Source organism: Athene noctua, chromosome 1 (assembly GCF_965140245.1).
Source record: "Athene noctua chromosome 1, bAthNoc1.hap1.1, whole genome shotgun sequence".
NCBI lineage: Eukaryota > Metazoa > Chordata > Aves > Strigiformes > Strigidae > Athene > Athene noctua.
In genome coordinates this window covers 26,487,629-26,512,659 of record NC_134037.1, presented here as the reverse complement: position 1 = coordinate 26,512,659, position 25,031 = coordinate 26,487,629, and the positions used below count along the sequence as shown (strand labels likewise).

The 25,031-nt window shown below is 37.1% G+C and overlaps 1 protein-coding gene across 1 annotated transcript in view; it reads left to right on the top strand.

Annotated features, from left to right (window-relative positions):
* CSMD1 (CUB and Sushi multiple domains 1) overlaps positions 1-25,031 on the top strand; it is a 1,262,314-nt gene that overhangs the window by 213,158 nt on the left and 1,024,125 nt on the right. The window contains exon 2 of the mRNA XM_074922368.1: positions 24,459-24,675. Coding sequence (XP_074778469.1) covers positions 24,459-24,675 — 217 coding nt within the window. The remainder of the gene's footprint in view (positions 1-24,458; positions 24,676-25,031) is intronic.

The window sequence follows — 25,031 nt, the reverse complement described above, 5'->3', positions numbered from 1 at the left end:
TTAATCTTGCATCTCTTATTAAACTGAGTAGTTTTGCTGATCAGAAAAGATCTGCTCAGCATTCAAGAGCTGATAATAAAGGCTGTAGAGTTAGTAGTAACCTCCACAAAAAAACTGCAGTCTTCCGGAAAAAGTATTAGGCTAGATACCTATGTCTGCTATATCTGTGCTCAGAGATAAGAAAAATATTTTATGACTCAACACATAAGTGACCCTAGGTTATTTGGTCTTGTGCTTTAGTCTGAAACCAGAACATTTCATGACTAGAAAAGTATTGGCTAAAATAAATAAATATATATTTATTCAGACATAAAGGAAATAGAAAATTTTTCTACATGTAAGAAACTTTAGAAACATGACAACTAACCAACTTGAAACACTAAGCACAGGGGTCTGCCAAAGCTCTGCTTCTCTTTGGAAGTTCTGGGACTGATTCAGAGCTTTGAATTCCCCCTTCCTTGTTGATTCCAAATCCAGAGGTTCAGATTTGTGTAGGGTTTTTTGATTTTTTTCGCCCTTTAAATATAGTTTGATAGTTTCTCCTTACCAAGTCACAGCTTCAAAGCTTCCAAGGTATTGATAGTAAGTCTAATATGCTGTAGAAACATTTTAGAAACGTCTAGAAATGTTTTATTTTGGATACAAAAAAGAAGTACCTGGAAGTTGTAAAAAGAGCCAGTCCTTTCTATGAAGGGTCCTGCTGCAAGCAGAAAGCACCCGGAGAACCTCCACCTCCTCGGCAGTGGAAGGGAACTGTAGTTCTTTGTTGTCAACTGTGCAAGCTCCTCAGCGAGTGGAACACATGGTCCTACTCAAATGTTTCTGTGTAAACCTATGAAAATATTGTGAATTCCTGCATATCATCTGGAACATGACTAACCCCCATGCCTAAGTGTATCACTCTCTTCAGCATTTGGTTATCAAAAGGGGAAAGGAATGAACTATGAGGTTCTACTTTCAAGGAGACAATTAGAGATAAGTCCCCTTTCCTGCATAGATGAATAACTTGCACTCCTGCTTCAGATACCAAAAAGGTTATGTACATGATAATTTTAGTGTTAACATTTGGGCTGAGGCACCACAATATTCATTATGTGGACACTGCTGTTAGGTGGTCTGCAAAACCATGGTTTGTATCTTCCATGAAGAGAGTGGTATGTAATATATTACCTTTGCCTTCTGTTTTTCACTGTATGTTATAATGGTCAGATGGTATCATCTATATTTATGGAATATAGAGAAGGAAAAAAAAGCTTGTGAAGCTTTTAAACCTGGAAGTACACCATGCTTGTACCCTTTTATCATTAGTGGGACAGCAGGACTCAGTATTTTTGCTATAATCCTCAATACTTTAAAGACTTAAGTATTCATCAGGGAATTTCACATTATTGTGTCTGTAAGTAATGTATTTATTCAGATTTTCTGAGGCATGGAATAATTTTCAAACCAAGAATAGTGCGATACAGCTGAGAAAAAAAATCTCACTTAATCAACTTGGTCCGAATCTCTCTATACAAAAAGTGGATGATACACAGAACAATAGAATTGAACTTATAAAATCAAAGTGGACGTAAAAATGGCCTTTTATATCCTCTTACAATTCAAAATTAATCGCTTCCTTTTGTTAAAATAAAGACTGATTTGTATTTTTTGCAACCCTAGAGGATGAGCAGTGATTAATCACGTTCTCGTCCTTGTGTCCCTGTTCAGTTTTACTTGGTTTCATTAATACAGAGAGAAGAAAGGTCCACGTTGTTTCTGTTCTGTTTTTTCCTGAGCTTACATAGGTTTTGGTTTTGCTGATACTTTTTTCTCATCTGTAGAAATTGATACATTTCTTATACTGTAAAAATAAATACGCTTTGCCAGAATTGGAGTGATCTTAATGCTTAACTGTAGTATATAGTACTGGCAATAAAATTTAATGAAGAATTTATTTTTGAAGCCACTTGGAAAGTATTCCTACAAATAAAAGAGTGGGAATAGTTTCCTTTATAAAAAGTCTACAGAACCATTTTACACGTGAAAACCATTTTATAAAAGCAGTTTTTGCTTTCAACTAGTCCTGAAAATGTGTGTGTGTGTGTGTATATATATATTCTATATATAAAATGTATATTTTAGCAAGCCTACTACTGCTTCTACTTAAAATATTAAAAAGTTAGATTGCTCAGAAAAATGCCCGCAGTTGTGGTATGCCTTCACATAGCTGAAGCCAAGAGATAAAGGTGCTTCTTCTTTTAAAGAATATAGAGTAGAAAAAGACCAGTCTTTTAAAAAAAATTAATACAGATTTTCAACTTCTCCCATTGAGGGAGAACTCCTTGCTTAGTTCATTATAGTCTCTATCAGGCTATGTAAGAGCAAATAATGTTTTTCTTCTTTCTCAACATTAAAGAGTATTTATTTACATGGGCATTTTTCTAGAGGGAATTCTCATAAATGTTTTGTCTATTTACTTGGATGAAGGTGATCAAAAATTGTAAAGTTAAAATTAAAAATATTTATTTTGCTTTAAATTAAATTACTACTGTTTTCCCATCAAATAAAGATTTGTAATGCTTTCCCTTCAATTTTAATGTTAGCGATCATTTTTTGTCTCCATAATTTAGGAAAATAATACTTAATCTTTCGCTGTTAGTTCCTTTTGCTTAAATGTTTATAATTTCTGGTAAGAAAATAGAATTATAGAAAATTCTCATCTGGGTTTGTATATTAGATCAAAACATTGTATTAATTTTACAGGGCCCAGAGAAGGTCTAAAATATTTTTTCAACAGTAATAGATCAATCTCATGCCCAAATTAAGCATACGAAATTTCCAAGAGAGGGCAATGCAATGACTTGTATTTTCTATATTTGAAGCATAGTTAAATGTATTGCTGACTTGGAAATGTGAGGTGGTATTTAGCATCTCGTCAGGTAGCTGTGTGAGATTTAGATGTTTAGTTCAGTCTCAGTTTGCTAAATAGACAATGGAGAATGACATTTGTAGGTGATTCATATCTTCATAAGGTTTACACCTAAGGTAAAATGGAATGAATCATGCTACTAAAATACTCAGCTATGTCTAAAATGGGAGCCTTGATGACTAGGTTAGATTACATGACTAACCTTGGGTGGTTAAAGTTAAATGAGAATAATCCCGTCCACAGTGGTTTTACATATAAGCATAATCTGACATCATTAAGATTTCTAGCAAACTGTGCTGCTGAGTTCAGAGGAACAATCGTATCTGTGTTGAGGAGTGATGCATATACAGATGACCACTGGTCTTTCAGTGAAGTTTGAAGAATGTTCTACAAAGCCATGGTGGGAAAAAGAAAATATGTAGAGCAGATATGTATATTGAAGGAAAGCTTTAAGAAGTGTTGCAGAGTGTGGTCAATTGGGCTGGTATCTGTAGAATTTTCAGTTTGAAGCAGATTGAAGTAATTTTGAAGCAATGTCTTTAGATGATGTTGCAGATGATGAAGAAATGGCATTTGCAGATAAATGATACATGACAAAGAAAACATTACTCATAGGAGAGTTTGAAATCTGACTTTTTGTATTTTCCAGTGTTGCATATTTGCACATGGTCTACCAAAACAAAAGCAAAATCCTGACATATTTTAGTCTCTAAAGTGTGGATAAGTACAAAAAAATAAAAAATTAGGGACTAAAATTTGCTAACTATGAACGTATATATTAGGGGTTTGTTTCTAAAGCTTTTTGTCTAGACGGCTATGGAAAAAGTGAGGTTAAATACTGAAGTTGTCTTTTAAAAGACATTGTTAAACATGTAAGCATGCTTGTGAAATACAAGTATAGTTCATATTGAAAATTAATTCATGTTGGGCTGAATATACATCACAGACATGAAGGATAGCTCTATGAAATCCTTTAATACTGGAAATGTTAGGTAGTTGTATATCACACTGTTCTCCCACAGAAGTACAGGTGCTTTGTCTTATAATGGCAGTGCTGAGCATTTTACATTTTCATAGTTGCTGATTTGTTTCCAGCTGAAACCCTCCTAGTGGGGCAAAGGCCTACATTTTAGTCCTGGGTCTCAGATCTTCAGTATTCTGTATTGGATAGTCATTAGCTAAAACTCAGAAATTATTCAGGAAGTAGACTCCAATCCAGATCTGCCAACAGAGTGATGAAAGAGCAGCCCTGCAGAGAAGGACTTGAGGATACTGGTGGATGAAAAATTGGACATGTCTCAGCAATATGCACTTGCAGCGCAGTAAGCTGATCGTATCCTGGGCTACATAAAAAGAAGCCTGGCTAGCAGGTCAAGGGAGGTGATTCACCCCTTTACTCTGTCCTCCTGGGATCCCATGTGGAGTACTGCATCCATCCATGGGTTGCCCAGCACAAGACATGGATCTGTTAGAGTAGGTCCACAGGAGGGTCACAGAAATCATCAGAAGGATGGAGCATGTCTCCTGTGGAGAGAGGATATGAGAGAGTTGGAGTTGTTCAGACTGGAGAAGAAAAGGCTCCAGGGACACCTTATTGCAGCCTTAAGCGCCCTTAAAGGCGGCTTATAAGAAAAGCTTTCCACCAGGGCCTTTAGTGACAGGGCAAGGGGTAATGGTTTTAAACTGAAAGCTTTAGATTAGACATAAGGAAGAAATTTTTTACGAATAAAGTGATGAGATACCGGAACAGGTTGCCCGGTGAAATTGTGGATGCCCCATCATTGGAAGTATTTAAGGTCTGGTTGGACAGAGCTTTGAGCAACCTGATCTAGTGAAAGATGACCCTGCCTGTGACAAGGGGATTGAACTAGGTGATCTGTATCTTCCAAGCCAAATCATTCTATGAACTTAAACTGGTACTTAATTATGACTGGAGTCATTGCCCCATGGTTGTTTTCTCTCTAGTACAATATTTTGAAAAAGTATGATGTCTGCTTAGTTATCCAACTTTGGTCAGCTAAACTTCATATGCTTTTTGAGGCAGTTGCCTGAAGGTTGAAGAGGACCAGAAATTGTTGCATCCTTTTCCATAGTATTTACTGAGTGCTAAATTCCAGAAAGCTTTCTATTTGTATGGAAATTTCAGTCCGTCTTTAGAGGAGTCTGAATGGGTAATAAATCTAGTCTGAATTTTCTATGATAGTAAGGATTGGAATTTGGAGGAACTGAAGCAGAAAAATTGCAGTGACCTAACATTCTAGAAATTTCAATCATCCGCTACTCTGTTAAGTTGCTTATTTATGTGAAGAAGAAACATGTTTTTGAGGAAAGAACTGTAAGGACATTGAATTGGAGAATGGTTGTGAAGGAAGAGGAGTGGTTAGGTAATGGAAAGAGACTGGATGTGAAGGAGAGAATTTCAAAAATTATGAATATGTGATCATATAACTAAAGAATATGTCAGAGTGCATAACTAATGAAGCTTCAGCTAAGTTTGTGTATCCTTTTATGTGTTGAATTTTTTATTATTTTTCTCAGATTTTTTAATACAAAAAACTAAAAGCCCTAACAAATCTTTTACCTCCCTTTGTCCCAGCCTTTGCCTCTGTGGTTCTAGTTCTCCCCACTTGGGAAAATCCCCTCCATTTGTGAAAGTTCAGTGTTTGTTTTCCCCAATTTGTGTGTGTATATATTACCCATACAAGCTATGGGGATTTTTTGAGAAGCAAAAACTCTTTCTATTTATGATACCATTCTCCACTCCAGTCCAAAGCAACTGGAAACATCCAGCACAGAGAAGTCACTGTCCCTTCATATGGCTGGGTTGGAATATGTCTTATTAATGTGTGAGGGTGAGGTACACACACTCACTGTTAATTCCCAGAAACTGCTTGTAGCTTGACCATGCTCACTGAGGAGGGAATCAGTGGAGGTATTGTCTATTCTAAAACTAGTATTCAAACACAAAATATTGTGTCAAAACAGACTGTTTTAGCTCTATTTTCAAACAGGTAGCAGAGACATACAGTGACTCCATCTCCCAAACACATTTTTAACACAGAGGAGATAATATTTTCCACTAGTTTTGAATTTTTTCTGAATTAGAACCAGATAAAAAAAATATATTTGTATATTCAAGTGAAACGGTAAATTTTAATATTGATCTAGGTATTGGAAGAAAACAGCCTTAAAACCTGTTATGTCACTCTCATAAGAAATGGTGCTATTCAACAATTATGAGTAACAGCAACAAGTGCGGTAAAAAAAAGTTTATCTCTACAGATATCCTTGATGAATACTGCATGAACTCAAATCAAAATATTTGTATGTATAGAATTTCATTGGAAATGCTTTTATTGGCAACTGGTTTTAATGCTAAACAAAGAGGATCAAAAAATATCTCTATGCTAGTAGAAAAATTCACTAAGCAGGTTAGTAAGAACATGATGCTGTTATCCCAGGATGGAAATCAGGACCTTCTCACTTGAAACATTAAATCATACTCAAACTGAAAAAATTCAAAGTATTAAATTTATTGAAGGTTTCTTTATTCTCAGTCTGAAATCTGAACAGGTCATTTTGCAAGTGACACTGATAATCAGATCTTACACACAAACTAAACGTGCAGAAATATATCACCATCACCTGCCTGCTTATTTTAGAAACACTGATTCAGCCAGATTTCTTAATTGCAAAGATACTATGGAAACTCTTACTGTTTGGAAATTAAACATCTGCTGGAGATGCCCATCTACTCTTGTTTGCTGTTCTGCACAAATATTTTTATTTTTAAAAGAGGCAAGCTTCTGTCTCTACTTTGGACGTACATTGGTTTCACAGTTCTGACCACACATCTTCTATACACATCTTAAGGAAAATCTGTGTTTTATGGATCAAAACCAGTTTTGTCCAATGACTTTGTCAATCATTTCAGTTACTACTCTTCTTGACAGTTAAATATGTTCAAAAAGGTTATATGTGAAAATAGCAGTCTCGTGTAAGATTTGCTTCAAGGAATATCTTCTCACCATACAAAGACAGTATTTCAAGGTTTCAGATACCTTCCCTCACTGTGCAGTTGGCTATTATCCGATTATTTCATAACTAGCTGTGTCTTAAATGACTGACTGGAGAGCAGACCTGTAATAGCACACTTAATTCCTTTGTGAGAATAAGTGTGTTCTCTATCTATTATTCATGTAATATTTTGTCTTTGAGGAAAGACTTTCAGAAAAAATTCTGTGGTGTTTTACTAAACTTTTTTTGTGGCCTTCTGCAACTTACCACTAGTCCAATAAGGCAGTTATATCATTCTTATGTGACTGCCAAAATCCAAAATGATGTTTCCAAGGTCACTCTACAGTTCATAGTGTAAATATATCAAAATGGCACATTTGGAAGCCAGCATAAATTAGGCATGGTGTTGCAAACTAATAGATGCTGTTTAGTGATCATAGTCTGTGAAAATTAAGGACCAGGCTACTATATTCTTAGAAACTATTGTTTTTTACTGAACAGAAGGGGTTTATTCACAATAAATTACTGCTTCATATAGTTCATGGTGGCAATCTAATTCATATGCATGTAGTCCTCTCTCTTTCTATTGGGACAAAGAATAATGAAAATATTTTATACAAGTATTCTCTCTGTCAAAGCTCACATAATATGAATGCTTCATGGAAAGTTTGAAAATCCTCTTTATTATAAATGTACAGTTCAAGGCATTCAATAATAACTACTATCACTATTAATCAGCTACTATGTTGATCAGCCTGGATATTAATAATACTTTTTTTTGAATTGTCAAACTAAGGCAAAGAGTCACAAATAAAGGGAAACCTCTATAAATATTTTCCATGAAGGCAATAATATCCAAAGGTTAAAATGGTTGATATTCTCCTTAATAATGTGCAACTTGTTTGTGTCTTTCAATGAAGAAGAGACCAAAAGTGTTAAAGCATAAAACATTCATTTGATGTGTTGCAAAATCTGACTTGGATAACCTTAGATGTGCTAATAGTGCTATAGGATATTTCCTCTTCAGTGATATCTCCAGGAGAGTAACATGAAGAGCATGCTAGGTCTGACCAAAGTCCGTCAAGTCTGGTATCTTACCTATGTCACTGGCTAACAGCAGATGCCTAGAAAAACTGTAAGAAAGGGTATATGTGTACTTTCCAAGATACACATTCTTTCTTCTAGATGTGTGGACCTGGGACACTTTCTGAGCCAGAGTTTGTATCTTTCCCTTTAAAAATGATCAGATGGATTTTTATTTTTTTTTTTACTAATTTCTCTTTTGCTATAGTCTAATTGCTTTCTTGTTAAAATGAGTCCTACTCTTTAGTGATGCACTAGGTGAAAATATATCTCCTTTTATTTTGAACTTATCAGCAGAAGGAGAGCTTTCAGTAATGTTAACAGGAAAGAAAAACAGAAGAACACTTTTTCTTACCCCTGTGATGCTCTGGTACTCTCCCACTTTCCCTGTCAGCAGTCTCTTTTGCAAGCTAGGAAATTTGAGTCTAATCTCCCTGTACAGAAGCTATTTCATACTTTCAGTCATCCTTATAGTTCTTATCTACAACTTTGCTGATAAGATTGTGGGTTTGAACTTGCATTGCAGAACTCAGATTAGACAGTGAGTATATGTAGGGTTTTATGACACTTTCTGTTTGTTTCCTCTAACTTTAATAATTTTAAACATTCTTTTCACTTTTTTGAATCATCGTTTTATGAACGCATTACTTCAGCACTCCAGGTACTCTGTGATTGTTCTTCTGAGTAGGTAGCTAATAGGTAGTTTAGAGCCCATTGCTATGTGGGCAAAATTGTGCTTTGCTTGGGCCCAATGTTACTGTACCTGCATCAACATGGTATTTCTCAGTATCACAAAGTCTTTCTGCAGCTTTTCATATAGCCTTTCTATAAAGCAAGGCAAGTGAAATGGCAGCTGAAATTCAGTATCTGTTGCATCCATCATGCAACTAAACAGGCAAAGAATCTGGAAAAAGCTTTAACAAATACAGTAAACAGACCTCTTCCTTGCACTTTCTTTGGTTGCTACTTACTTATACAGTGTTTTGCCTTAGAAGCATAGAAATATCGAAGTAATTCATAGAGTATCATTAAGAAAACCAGATTCAAGTGTAAATAATAAAATGCCTTTGCCAACTAAGTATTTGAAAATTGAAGCAGGAAGGAGGGAAGAAAGAAAGAAGGGAAGGAAGAAAGGTGGATGGTAGAATCACTGTGTGTTGGAAATTCAACTAGTGTTATAGTTGATCTGATGTGATGTACCTAGTGAAGATACACTGGCTTATGTCAGCTGAAAATCTGCAAACTCTGACACAAAGATAGTTGACTTGAACAGGGCAGTGCTGAGATAAATCAAAGATGTTTCATAATAAAAATGTTTTGTTGATGGCATTTTATTTTGGAAATGGCACCAAGAAGCGATTTGGGAAGTGCGTCTGGGGTGTCTCGTGTTCTCCAAGTGCTGTGATTGCAATGTGTGTATACTTTCATACATTACACCTTTGATGTTCTCTTTCCTGGCTATAGGTATTTTATAGCTTACAGAATCAACTGTAAATGCAAGCATGGAAAAATACCTGTTGTGTCAAAAGTCAAGAATCACAAACAATATTTGCTTAAATTTTTAATCATTTTATTTATAATAAAATTGGTCATTCATCATGACATTGTGATTATAAACTGTACAATGCAGTGAACCTTACATTTATTTTCAAAGTAGACTAATACTTCAGACTTTTCTGTGACATTGTAAAAACATTGTTTCTATGGACTGGATGCCTCCAGCTGACAGCCATACTGTGAATTATACAGCTTCTTCAAGCATAGGTTACAATGACACAAAGAAGATATTAGAGTTACTGTATTATAGCTGAAGCATGAAACAGCATTTGGCTGTCTGTCCAGCAAGCTACTGTGGAAAATTTAATTTTATGGTTTCTGCCACAAGAGCCATATGTTCAGTGTTTTTCATACACATAGGATCATGTTCGTCCCTGAATAAGGAAAGCTGTAGATAGTGTAAACTGGGAGTCAGGTGTGCTAAGGATGTGATAGAGGTGAGGGTGTTCATAATTTCAGGAGTAAATCATGCAGCTGTAGCCTAATAATTAGTACAATGTGGTATAAAAAGTGTGGAGTTGGCAAGGTTTTTTACTCCTAGGGACAAGATCATTCATTTTAAACTAGTTAAAGCTTGTTTTATCATAACTGCTAATTGACTACTCACCTCAAATAAGATAAGCGCATTTTCAAATCATTGCTGTTTTCTCTGTCTTTTTATGTTTTGTAAAAGAAATGTGCCTATCGGATGAGACGTAAGACAGCATGACATAATGCAGTCTGATGTAACACAAGTGCAAACTAACATTTTAGAGTCTTTCCCTGCTCTTAATGGCCATACACCATCTTCCAGAGGCATGTTCACTTCTGTTGAGCCATGCCAATCGTTTCCTCTTCAGATTTCATCTCTTTCTAGAAGCAAGCCAGATATGTAATAAATCTGAACCTGTATGTACAAACTTGATCCATCTCTCACTGAAGTCTGTAGAATCCTTGCCATTGACTTCAGTGGGAGTATGATCATACTCCTGGACACATCAATAGTTACACATTGTGTCATTGTTCAGAAAGGCTAGGATCTCAGGATCAAACCATTCCATCACCCATCACCCCAATACCTCAGCTATTTTAATTAAAGTTAGATCCCTTGATTATCACAAATATCAAAGCTTTTATTTTAGGCCTAGAGAAAGAACAGGCAATGTTGTATTTGTAACAATTATTATTAAGAATAATACCAATAGATATGGAGGAAGATGTGTAAGGATATCTCCTGTGAGTGTTAAATTAAAATGTCCTAGAGCAACACATCTGGATATTGTTTCTTGTAAGCAGTGACTATGAACATAGCTCACAGGTCTGAGGTCAATTCTACACCACAGACCTGGCACTGACATGGCAGATCAGCCTACATTTCACCCACCCTGGCCCAAATAGTTTTAGCCATGCCAACATGAACAGTGTCTGCTTGCTGTGCTGCTTCTGGCTCTCTGTTTCCTGTCAGCCACATGGGCTCCTGAGGATGAGTCAGTGGTGCAGACAGCTTTTTTCTGTTGTACAGTATTTCATGTAAAATGAACATAACAGCGTATTGCTTGTAATGTTCCCACAAAAGGTAGATCTCCTCTACCTATTTTAAATATGTGTTAATCGAGGATTAAAAATCAATTTCAGCAATCCAGTTCAGAACTAGTCCCCGAGGTATTGTTTGCATGTTGTGATGTATAGGCGGTATGTGAGGGCAGAGGCTGGATGAAAAGGCCTGAAGGAGCCTAAGTTCAGTTTCTGCAATGTCATGTGCTTCACCTTGCATAAATAGTTGAATATTTGGGTGATTTTTCAATTTAGTATTTCAAAACAGCATCCACCGTAATTCTGTGAGAAACAATTATACTATAAGAAACAATTGGGACCATTTCTGTTTAACATCTTTGTTGATGATCTTGATAAGGACATAGAGTGTATCATCAGTAAGTTCGCAGATGACACCAAGTTAAGCAGGAGTGTCGATCTGCATGAGGATAGGGAGGCTCCACAGAGAGACTTGGATAGATTGGATCCGTGGGACAAAATTAACGGGATGAGCTTTAACAAGGCCAAGTGCCAGGTCCTGCACTTGGGCCACAACAACCCCCTGCATGGCTACAGGCTTGGGGAGGTGTGGCTGGAGAGCTGTCTGGAAGAGAAGGATCTGGGGGTTCTAATTGATGAGCAGCTGGACATGAGCCAGCAGTGTGCCCGGGTGGCCAAGAAAGCCAACGGCATCCTGGCTTGTATCAGCCATAGTGTGACCAGCAGAAGTCGGGAGGGGATAGTCCCCCTGTGCTCTGCACTGATGAGGCCACACCTGGAGTACTGTGTCCAGTTTTGGGCACCTCAATACGAGAGAGATATCGAGGTGCTGGAGCGAGTGCAGAGGAGGGCAACAAAGCTGGTGAAGGGCCTGGAGAACAAATCCTATGAGGAGCGATTGAAGGAGCTGGGACTGTTTAGTTTGAGGAAGAGAAGGCTGAGGGGAGACCTCATCACTCTCTACAGCTACCTGAAAGGACATTGTAGAGAGGTTGGTGCTGGTCTCTTCTCACAGGTGATTAGTGACAGAACAAGAGGGAACGGCTTTAAACTGCAACAGGGGAAGTTTAGACTGGACATCAGGAAAAAAATTTTCACAGAAAGCGTGATCAGACAATGGAATGGCTGCCCAGGGATGTAGTGGAGTCACTATCCTTGGATGTGTTTAAGGGTCGTTTAGATGAGATGTTGGGGGATATGGTGTGGGGGAGAACTTTGTAGAGTAGGTCTGATAGTTGGACTCGATGATCCCAAGGGTCTTTTCTAACCTGAATGATTCTGTGATTCTGTGAATTATGTAGCGTAAGCAAACCAGCTCTGAGAAGTACAGTATCTCATGAAGTGTTGCATTGTTAGGAGAAATAATTTCTTTAAGCCTATAATATCATAAATATCCTCTTGCATATTTTACAGTTCCAATTTGTACTATCACCTACGTTTCTTAATTTATTTGAATTCAATTAGTTGTGCAAACTTTTATTTCTGTAACGTATCTGAATCATATGTATGGGCTGAACTGTTTAGTAAATACATATATACTATATACATTATTTAGAAAGTTTTGTTCCAATCAGCTGTACCTTAAAGCAAACATTAATTGTATTTTTGTCACAGTTCACATTACTTGCCATTATTTACAATTCTAAGTGCTTGAGATATACACAATGGAAAACCTAAAACTGAAACTTTGTATTTAGCATGGGATTAATAAAGCTTGATCTTATGTAGATACAGAAAAAAACCCTTATTCTTTAGTCATTTGCTCCAGTATGAACTGGGGGCACCAAATCAGACAGGCAGCTTTTTGGCACCCATTTGAATTGGTGTAGATAAGGCCTAAAGGTTCAGAACAATGCTGAATCACATCTATAGTTACTCAACTAACCAACTGTGTTGGTTAATGATGCTCCAAGATGGTGGTTAGCTACTCCGTTCTGAATATTGCTGTGAATACATGTCAGCTACTCACATTGTGACTCAGAACCAAGAGCTGCATCACCCTCCATTCCATCCCATTGCTCCATTAAAATCAGTAATTACTTTAATGTTGTGCAAACATATCAGTAAGATACTAAACATAAGGTACTAAATTTCCTGTGGTTAAGATTATTAGAACACATCATTTCAGTTTCACTCATGAATGTCTGAGACAGCTGTAATTTGAATTTATAATCTCCAGGGAATACGTGTCTGTTGTGCCATTCACACCCTGGTAATGCTCTGAATGTCATACACTGTATATGTTTTGCGGGTGCAAATTTATTAAAGTGAAGTGAAATTCATATTTTACACATTCACATATTGTCATGCTACCTGTATTTTAATTATATTTAACTTTGCTAATGCTGTAATATTGTTTGCTGTATGTTACTGTTAATTTTTCATAGGAGAATTCTTCTTTCTTATATATGTATTGCATAGGACAGTGGTTCCCATATTCTGATTTATATAAAATACAAATTTAAATAAAAAGCACAATTATGTCTATGGAAATAATATATCTGTGAAGAGAAATGTTTCATGATTTCTTGTAGTAGATTCATAACATACCGTTTTTTTAATGTAAAAGCTAAAATTCTTCCTGAAAAATGCATTTACATTAACAAAGGTGATTGTTTTCACACTAACATCTAATGAAATGTTATCTGTTCTTTCTCAATTTAATTCTAAAAATAAGTCTTCCATCTTTGAAAATGAAACTTCTCTAATGAGTATCGAAGAATTTATTGCCACTCATTCTCTTTCCTCAAGTTATGACGTAACAATCTAATTTGGAATCTAGTATTTATCCCTCTTAGTTGATGTCAGTTGAGTCTGCACTGGTAATTAAAGCACACTGAAATAAAAGGTTCTGTTTTAAATGCGAATTAAAAATGAATTAAAGTAGCAGAGATGAATAAATATGAAACCTTTTTTGGACAGATTTTGTGATCATATGCAACCAAATGCTAGAAAACCTGCTGGATAACAGAAGTGATGTACAAAGTAACGTGTCAGGGAGGAAAAGTCGTTAAAGTAGGTGATTCTCATGGAACAATTACAACGGGACAATGGGACAAATGGATTTTTCTCAGTTTTCAGAACTGGGCTTTTTGAAAATATACTCTTTTAGTAATAGTATAAAACCAAACTGCTTGAACTGTGTTCCACTTCTGAGTCTCATGATGTAGACATCCAGTGACAAAGATGGTAATAAAAAAAACCTGCTGTAAGATACTGATATGTAAGGAAGGCTGGCAGTGAAGTAGTCTGGCAGGGTTGGATCAATGAAAAATGAAAGTCAAAGTGACAATACTGAAGTGATCAGATTTGGTAGGAGGGAAATAAAGAAGTCCTCTTTGCAGAGTAACTTGCTTACAGTGGAGTTGCTCCTATCCCAGTGAAGCTCAGAAGAGAATTTGGATTATTGTCCCAGTATTTCGCAAACAGTGAAATCAGCATTTACCTTTTGTTTACCTGAGCTAACCATACTCTCTCATTCTAACAGCTGTTGCTAAGGAACTGTAAAAATAATACTGATGTTTACCTAAAGCCTCAATTTATTTTACTTTATTCTGAAAAGTAAACAAAATCCACCCTGTCTGCAGTGATCTCCATCTGCAGAATGAGTTTGCATCTATGAAGAATAGTCTTGTTTTAAAGGGCACTAAATCTGTCTTTAGCTCAGTGTTTTACAGTATAGGGTCTTACCCTCTGTAAAAGGACTTTTTTCACCTCCTATGTATTTAAAATCTGGTATACAACTTGCACTGTTTTCTTATCTTTTTAATTAATTTTCTTTCCTTCATTTTGATGAATCTTAAAAACAGTTGGAATAAATGCAAAGGGAGAACAAAGAGAATTCAGAGAACTTTGCTTTACTGGGCTAAAATAATTGATTTTGAAGGAGAGGTATAAAACAACTTCATATAATCCAGTTGCTTTTAACTAAGAATTCATTGCTTTTTCAGAAGGAAGGACTGTCGAGCTGTAGCCTTGAGAGAGTGATTATGTTTGGGATTTTTTTGGTCTCTATTAGCCAGTGCACTGAATTGATGGTGTTCTAGACTGGATTCTTAAAAAAGCATTAAAAGCCCTTTTAAAAAAAAGTTCTTGCAGAGAAACATATTTTGCTGCATTTTATTTCCCCATTAACTTGTGTGAATACTGATTTATTGGTCTTTTTGGACATTCCAGTTATTGAAAAGGGAACATGAAATATCTTTTTCTAAATTTCTAATGGCAACATAATCCGTCTGATGTATAATATGCATTTCAGCATTGAGAACTTAATTAAAATAAAGAAAAAAATTCCACATAGCAGCAATTAAGATCTTTTTTGCTCTGGTACACAACAAAGCTACCATTATGGTAGGATTTGTTTCAGAACTTCTTGCTGAATAGTAATATTAATCTTTAACTTCCAGGACAATTTTTTTTCAGTTGGGTTCTGGATAAAGGCTTAAATATACATAGGAAATAGCGCACAAAGCTATTCTTAACTCTCAGAGTACTAATCTGAGACTTCGGAAACACTAGTTTTTCTGTTACATCAACACAATCAATGAATATATATCCTGCAGCTAGAAGTAAGGTCTGAATTTAAAATGTTTTATAGACTGATGAAGTTGCAGTCACTTTGCAAATGTCTGCATCAGAATTTAAGGTTATTACATGCATTCAAGCTTTTACCAACCACTCATCTCATGTGAGATGAACCTGGTGAAGGTTCTAGACTGGTCAGAGACAAAAATTGCAGGGTTTGAATGGATCTGTATTTAAAGGAGATCAATCTAAATTTCGCAATTTAACTGCCATTTTTTCTCTATTTTTATCTGTAGCTGCCAAGATACAGACTATTTAGTGATTTGGAGGCAGTTGATTGTGTTAGGAAGAGTTGAATTCAGCAATTGATAGAGGTTGGGCTGCCCTATCTCTGTGCCCCAGATGCAGACAGGGGCAAGGCTGAGCAGCCTTTCGCAGGAGGTGCACATACACCGAGCACACGTATACACTGCGTACATATGTATACATATGGCCGGCTACATAGATTAACAGAGTCAAACATGTTCATCACTCACATGAACTCAGGCAACACCCAGCAGCCTCATCTTGTTTCCCCTCTCTGGCTGAGCAGGTTAGAGGTCCACCCCACCCCACACAGAGCTGGCCGCAACTCCCCTGGTTCCCCAGTAGCCATTCCCCACTCCCTGGGAGAAACCCTCCGGGCTTCCTCTCCATGTCACCTGCTTGCCAGCTCATCTGGACAGACCACAGCCAGCACTCACACACTCACTCATACATCCGTGCTGGCTCCCGATGCTGTACTGCATGCACACGGGCTCTGGCCCTCGTTCCACCTGGGGCTGGAACTTGGCTGTCACTCACTGGGGTTGCCCCAGTCACTGGCCCACAGGCACAGGCACCCTGTGGACCATGTTTCAGCCCAGCTGTTGGCACCCTGACCTGCGCTCGCCCCAGTCTGGCAGCACCCACCCATGGGCCCCTATGACCACTGTGGGGCCACGTCCAGACAGGCCACTATTTACATGTGATCGGCTCTGTTTATCCACTCCTCTATTTTACCACAGTTATTCTTTCCCAAATCATCTAAATCTATTCCCTTCTCTACCTCTGTTTTCTTCCCTAAACATCCGATAAGGCATCTTATGCAATCCCAAAACGCTCTTCCCTAGAATTCCATAACATGTCCCACACTCCAGGAAGCAATCCCCCAAGTCTGGAAGTAGATCTGGAGCTGCTCGTCTTGGCCCATCATGGTGGGCATCACACCTGGACACTGCGGCCAAGGGTCTCCTGGGACAGCCCTGGGAGGCCACGGACAAGGGCATCCCTTTCTTTGAGTTCTTACTTTGGGCTTCCATCTGCCCTGGGGCTCCTCTGTGCTCCTCTGGGCATATGGAGATTGGCCTGTGATGGACTAATGGCTCCTGGGATGGGCCTGGGTGGAGCTGGGGCAGGGTGGTGATCGGGCTTCACCATCTGCCTTTGTCTCCCTGTGCGCCTTTGTGGGTGTACAGATGAGCTTTTTATCATATAACCTAACAGGTTGTTATTAATTCAGATCAAATAAGTTTTAAACAATTTCTCACTAATTCTCTTGAAATTAACTATTTTTGCCCGGGTCTTGCAAAAACATTATGTGTCATGAGTAAATTTACACTGTTCTAATTTCATGTTGGGCTGGGACTGTATTGAATGATTTTAAATATCTTTAGTACTGAAGTTTGTGGTATCAGTTCTCCCTGACATTGAAAGGCAATGTCAGACACAACAAGCAGATGCTGGTGTGGTGCAGGTGGCCGCTTTCTGAGATATTTGTGCTATTGCTGCTGGCCAGGGCATGCTTCAGTTTTGCCAGCAAAGATAATGGCTTGCAGTTGTGAATAAATCTTCAGTGATACCTGAGTTAAAAGGAACTCGGTACTTTCTGATTTGATTAATTCCTTGGAAAGTGCCTTTTAATGGTGTTGTGAGGGTTACTTAACGATTGATTTTTAAGGGACACTTGAAGTAGCCAAAAGCTATTTAAAACAGTCCTCAGAAAATAGTGCCTTTGCTTCTCTGGCCATCTGACATCTCTGTTCTTGATTGAAGTTAATTTAGGAAATAACAATTTTATTTGGTAGTAACATTGTCAGAAGATGGCTTTGGGATATGTTAATGAAGAAGAAGCAATCAAGGCCTGGTGCAGAGCATGGCCAGTCAGTGGCAGGGGCTGGTGTGGGCCTGCAGGCCTTGGCAGAGACAGGAAGTGCTGGGAGCTTACAGTGACATCAATGAAGGAGAAAGTATGAAGATAGCATATGGAAACGCAAAAGAAGATAAAATGGGGTGGTTGCAACAAGGTGTGCAACTACCTATTCATGTCTCATAGTGATCTACTGCTCCACCATCTCAATTGATGGTGGCAGCAATTTAAATCTGTAGTTACCTGTTGTAGTTCAAGAGAAAATCTTTTTTGTTTTATATATGTACAAGACATCCTTGCACTATCAGGAACATTTGTTTTTTACCTTTCTTGTTAAAATTCACATTGGGAAAACTGTTGCTGTCCTGAGCTTTGCTGCCCAAAGTAATTTAAGCTGTGTCTAATACTTACTGAAGTACCAAAGTTCCAACAGGTGTGCATGTGCATAAGTTAGAGGAGTCATAATTGCAAATGTGAGGTGCTCTGGGGACATGAGAGATGTGCGTTTGAATCTTCTGTGCAGGAGGGAGAATTTTAAATCTATGAGGACTCTAACCATTGTCTCTAACTATCAGGAGATGATGGAGTCAGGGATTCATCCTGCTATATATGCAAAGAAAGTAATTACTGCTCTTTTGTTCAGATTGCCAGAGGGAGCTAATCCCAAGGTAAGGTAGGTGAAGGCATGTGTATCAGCAAGATCCCAGTAAGACTTGGGGACTTCTGGGCCCTCTCTGAAGGCTTTCCCGGAAATAAAACATTAGTGTATGAGAGCATTGCAGACCAACATGGTAAAACTAAAAATTATTCCTCTTCTGAACAGAGCTGTAGCAAGAAGCCTGCAAGAGAGCCTTGCTGGACCAATAGATATTCAGAAAATAAAGGGAAGATTAATGAAGACAGCAAAAAATACATGTTTTGTAATTCCCATGCCTGAACTGTTCTCTGTGGAAAATTCCTCAGTGCATCTGTTTAAAGTTCAAAAATTAGTAGAACAGGTTATGGAACAAACAGACAAAATAAGCAGTAATGTCACAAGCACCATGTGGTATCCAGAGTTTAAGACAATCAAGGAAAAAACTGCAGCACTGTAAATGTAATTGGCAGCTTCAATTCACCTGAGATGCCCATATTTAAAAGGACTCAAGGGGATTTAAGGAACTAAAATCTGGAACACCTGAATCATATGTTAGGAAACTATTAAAGAAAATATTTGCTTGACAAATGGTTAAATATGATAGATTGAAGAAGACTCAAGGTTTTATTTTAAAATTATATGTTTTTCAAACCTATTGGAGTTCTCTGAGCAAGTCAGCCTGAATGTGGATAAAGGTGATAAGAATTCCAAAAAGACATTGAAAAAGGCTCCCCAGTAAGGACTGTAAAGGAAACAAACCAGGTAGGGCATAAAGAAGTCTATACATTGCTAAAAGTTTGTCTAAAAGTTGTGTCTCAGGGATAGGCGAAAATGGCCATTTTTTACAATGGAAGGAGTCATCATGGCATCCCAGAGAGATCTGTGCTGGCATCTGTGTTGTTCAGCACACTCATAAATGATCTGAAAAAGGGGGTAAGCAGTGAAGTGACTGTGATGATGGGAAGTTATGAGTTAATGAAGATGACGACCAATTGTTAAGAATTACAAAAAAGGCCCTATGTGACCAAGTAAGGGGATGTTGGATTAGTTGTTAAAATTCAGAGTAGATGAATATGATGTGATACATATAGTTATAAGCTGTGGAAAACCTACAGGGGGAAAAATAATGCTAAATGTAAAAATGCTAATGTAAAAATGCCAATGTAAAATGACAGGCTCTAGCCTCCCTGTAATTCTGGCGGAAAGGAATCTTGGTTATAATAGATAGTCCTATAAAGATGTCAAGCTAATGCTTACCTTAGCGAAAGAACAGATCAAATTAATAGGAGAACAGAAAAAGGTTTAAAAATATCACTGTGTAAATGATGTGTATACATTTTCAGTATTACAAGAAATTCTGGTATCCCTGTCTCATGAAGGGTATAACAAAGCTGCAAAAGGTTCAGAGAAAGGTGATAAAATGGCTGTAGTACAAAGAACAACTATATAAAGTAGAACTTTTGAACTTGGGAAAAAAAAGCTGGGACGTGATAAAGGTCAGTTAGATGGTAACTGGCATAGAAAGCATCAATAAGAATCATCTGTATGTTCACTCTTCATACAAAAACTTAGTGGGGCATCAAATGAACCTAACAGATGGTAGCTGCTGAACAAAGACAAAGAAGGGTTTTTCATGTTTTAGGGTTGCTTCTACAATACACTAAAGATTCCAGAAGTTAGTACAGACTCAGGGGGATGACTGGAGGAGTTCATGGAAAAGACATTTATCAAGGGCTGTTAAACAGAAAGACGAGGCTAGTGGAATGTGTTCCTTTTAAGAAATCCCTGAGATGCAGATCTTGAAGGAGATGGGAGTTTTCTGTGGAAGTCCTTCCTAGGTGCCTCCTTTGGCTTGCTGTTGGAGAAAAGATAGGAAGCTCAATGAGCCTTTGATCTTGCTGAGCACAGCTGTTCTTATTAAACTTACTAATAAAACTGTAACTCATATTAGAATCTGCTTTAAAGAATGAGAGAGATAGTCTTGCTAGACATCTCAGCCTCACTACTAGTTGCTGAGTTCCTCTGTAGCTGCAGGATGGAATATGTTACTCACAGTCACAACAAGAATAAATGTGACTTCATTTTCACGTTCATGATTATTCAAAATATCTTTAGCATCACTGACTTTGCTGTAGTTAGCTTTGATGCATTTTATATTTTGCTTGTTCAAAATACATATATCTTGCAAAAATTGCTTTCTATGTAACTATGTATATACATATACATCTGTATATGTGGATAACTATATCAGTCCTCCACAGAATACTTTATGAATTACACGAAGATAAGTGATTATCTTTTTGCTTGTTTCTTGTAGAAGCATTTGAAACTCGAAAAAAAAAAAAAATCACTGAATCTGTACTTTGTAAGTTCTAATTATTAGATTCTGCTAAACAGGGGGGGGGGGGGGGGGGAGGAATGGGATGATAAACATGGTTATGATAAGTATAGAGGCCCAGGAAAATACAAGTAAAATTTTTAGAAAATACTGTGTAAGTTTGTATTTTGTGAGGCTTATTCAAAATCTTATGGCAAAGTAGTACTTAAATTCTACTGATTCTTATTTATTCTACTACCCATTTGACCTCAGCATTTAAGGTAACAATTGCAGTATTCTAAGTTGTCTTTGTGAGCTCTCATTTAGGGGTCACAACTGAGAAATGTTGAGCCTGAGCATGTCCAAACAGAGCTGGTATGGGGCCTGCTGAGAACCTTCCTAAGATAAATAAGGCTGAAATCAGTGTAAATTATTTTCAACTAAAAACTAAGACCATCAGTTTTCTTAAATTACACTTTTTATATAATAAAGTTAAAATAGCTGTCCTGAAATATCTTCTTACAGACAACATCTGACAGAAAATTAATGCTAACGGCATAGTTTATATTCATATAAACAACTGCGGTGTCATACTAATAAAATTTTGGCAGCCTAATACACCTTTAATATTAAAATAATTCAGTGTACTGATATTGTACTCAATCAGTGGCGGCACATCTTGTGAAAAATGGCAACATTTATTTTTTTATTTGACACAAGGGCCAGAGCTAAAGTGAATTGTATGGGTAGATCTTTTTAGGGTGTATTCAGTCATATTCAGCCTACCTTCTCTTCTGTGCTTACATTCAGCCCACCAGAACTACTTAAGCTCTGCTGATATTCATATTATTTTAATATTTTCTTGTCAGGATGTTCAGTTTCTTTACTTTTTTGACACTCTCTGAATTAAGGCACCAGTAAGAAACAAAGTATACCTAATTGATCTCATCGGTGTCCTCCTTCTGCTCTGTGGTGTCTCTGAAGTCAGAAACTTCATTTTTTGTTGGATATTGCATTGCCAACTCTTGTCTAATTTGCTGCCACCTGTCACACATAAGTCTTTTCATTCCTGCTCTCCAAGTACATCCTCCTACTGAATCTCTCTTAAGTGATTTGATGCTGAATTTCCTCCTTGGCAGAGGTGTAACATTTGACAGTTCTGAAGGTTTTAGACTTACATATATTGACAAATAGGTATTACACAGATAGCAGCTGATCATTTTTTCCAAATACTTCTCGGTTAACATGCTTCTTGTCTTAGCCAGGCAGGGACAGATCTAGAAGGATGTCAGTTTTCCAGGCCTGCACAGGTCTTAAAGTCTCTTTGTGTATTTCTTAGTTCAGAAGTGAGAACCTCTTTGCTGTTGACAATGTGCAGCAATGAGATTACTGGGAGTTAACTGTGTTTTAAATTTCTTCTAGGATTTTTATTGGGGTTTTTACTGAACACTAAGTAAATAATATCTATATGCATATAAAATTAAGAACAAAAGTAAATAGTATTTCACAGTAGTAGTTTTTCTTTATGAGTCTCATTTTGTCCCGTGTTTCATGGGTACAAAGTGAATAGGCAGCATGTTTATGAATAGTTTCAGAGCTGGAGGGTTATATACAGGAGAGCAAAAGCAAACTGGAGAAATAAAGGGCTATGGGTGGTAAGAAATGCTTAAGTTAAACAGGGGTAAACTGTTGACTGCCTTATTTATCATTAGTGTTTGTTTATTTTCCAAGAGAATAATGCACAGTAATTGGAATCTACAGGAGTGAGTATAAAACACTTTTTGAAATAAAACTGTTAGCCATCACTGACAGTTGCAAAAACTTCTGTGAGTAGGTAGCAAGTGCCTCTGTGAGGAAGCTGCTGAGTTATAGCCATTTTGGGGGTGGGAGGGCTCACTTACTACCCCATCAATATTTGGTCTTACTTTAAGCCAGCTGTAGGGTTCCTTAAGAGGTTGGAGAGGTAATTTGTTTGTCTCCCTGGAAATCAGAGCTGTAGTTAACATATTGTATTTACATATGCTATTGCACATGGTGTATTACATACTTTATATGCCAGAATTACAAATTTCTACTGCTAAAAGGTGGTTCTGTCTTTGATAGATTTTAGACAAATTGCTAACTTGCACTTGATAGCTTTCCTCTTTCAAAGAAACCCCTTCCCACCGGAGTGGTGGGAAAGCTTCTGTGCCGCACAACTTGCAGGGGGTACTTGATTTACACAAACGAACTTCTGGATTTTGGAGACATGAAGTAGCTCGTTAAATTATTAGGGAGGTGGGCTGTCACTGTAATTAACTTTTCTGTTTTCAGAGCATTGTTTCTGTAGTAATTAAATTATTTTAAATTGCTTGTGACACTTGTATGATATTTCCTCTGTGGTTGTAGGAAGAGGAATACAATGCAAAGCATCTGCAAGAACACTGACTTGTTAGAGTGAACAGTACATAGCTGAAACTTTGATGCTAAATTCATGGTGTAATAGGTTCCTTCTTCAGCAATGTTTAATAATACCAATGTTTTATTAAACTAATGCAAATCAATTCACAGATATACTAGAGAAGATTTTTACTATAAAGGCCTCCTGAATCCCCATAGCCTTTTTATCTCTTCATTAGAGTTTTTGTTATATTTGAAATTTAGTAGAAAATGATTACTTATTAGTTCTTTAGTTTTAGCAGCAAATCCCTTTTATGAAATCAGTTTTATTAAGATTTAGATACCTCCCACAAGCATTTGACAGCACTGCTCTGAAAGATTCAGTCTCAGAGACCTGCTGCTGGGAAGTTAAAAATAAAATTGCAGCCTGAAATACTTTTCTGGTTTAGGTATAACAATAAAATGCTTGAATTATACTTGTTCTGAAGTGCTTAAAATGCATATACTAATCCAAGCATTACAGTGCACAGAATGTCCTTAAACTTTTCTCTGTTCAAATATTTCATTAACTCTTCCCTCCAGCTCTGAGACAGTACAACTGTTGTATGTGGGATTAACAAATTCAAGTAGGAAATTAGCAAGAGTGTGCACTGTAAATCAGGGTTTCTTGCTGAGGACTTTCTGTTAATGAGCTACCATACCCTTACAAGGTCTGTAGGATGTACAAACCACATGCAAATGCCTGCTGAGTAAACGCTTAGTGTTATTTTTAAAGAATCCTAAAAAAAACCCCAAAAAACCCACTTGCCTGATCACAATACACATGGCATTAAAATTTTTACACTACAGAAATTTTGCTGTGCTTTCAAAGTATAAAAATCTTAATGTTGGTTGCAATGGATTGTGTAATAAATGTGCATCTACATTTTGTTCTCCGTGTTGAAAGTATGTTTCTGAACAGCAGAAACTCTAATACTTTAGTATTTATATAAAGCTTTGTAAATGGCATTCACCAAAAAGCTCTGAACACTCTCTGGCATTAAAACTGTCGGTCTGTTGAATTTATGGCATCAAGACTAATGCTTAAAATTTCACATTTGGATTAATAAGTCATGTTGTTAATACTACATAACCTCAAATAACGATTCATTGCATAAGATGGTAGGTATCTCCGAAAATCCAGCAATGGGGGTTTTGGATCCAGAAGGAAGAATTGTATAAATGCAATTTAGGTGTTTGTAATCTAGAAAAAATAATATAAAATTAAGATTGCATGCAGTTACTCTTGTAAGCAAATATACTGGGGGAGGAGAAAAAAACAGCAAAATACATGTTTTCTGTTCTTCTTTTTCAGGTCAGAATTGCGGAGGCTTAGTACAGGGACCAAATGGTACTATAGAAAGTCCTGGATTTCCTCATGGTTATCCAAATTATGCAAACTGCACGTGGATCATTATCACAGGAGAACGTAACAGGATACAATTGTCATTTCATACTTTTGCCCTCGAGGAAGATTTTGATATTTTGTCAATTTATGATGGACAGCCACAGCAAGGAAATTTAAAAGTGAGGTAAGGTAGCTTTTCTTTCTTTCTTAATTTCTTTCTGTCTCTCCTACTCTTTACTTCTCTCTTTCTCTCCTGAACTCCTGATGATGTGTTACAATAAAAAAAGCCAAGGGGATAGCAGTGGCTCCAGATCTCACAGCAAAGGATGTTAATCCAAGATTCAGGTCTTTATGGCCCTAGCTTGTTCATCATTGGCATCAGTTTTACTTAAAAGTTTCACAGTTCAAGGACAGTTTTGGTTAAAGACTTCAGCACAGGAGTATCCCACATTGCAGTAGCTTGTTTTTATTTATCTGTACCCTGACGGAATCCAGATTTGGCCCAGGGACCCATTCCTGAAGGCACTGTTCCCATTTTTT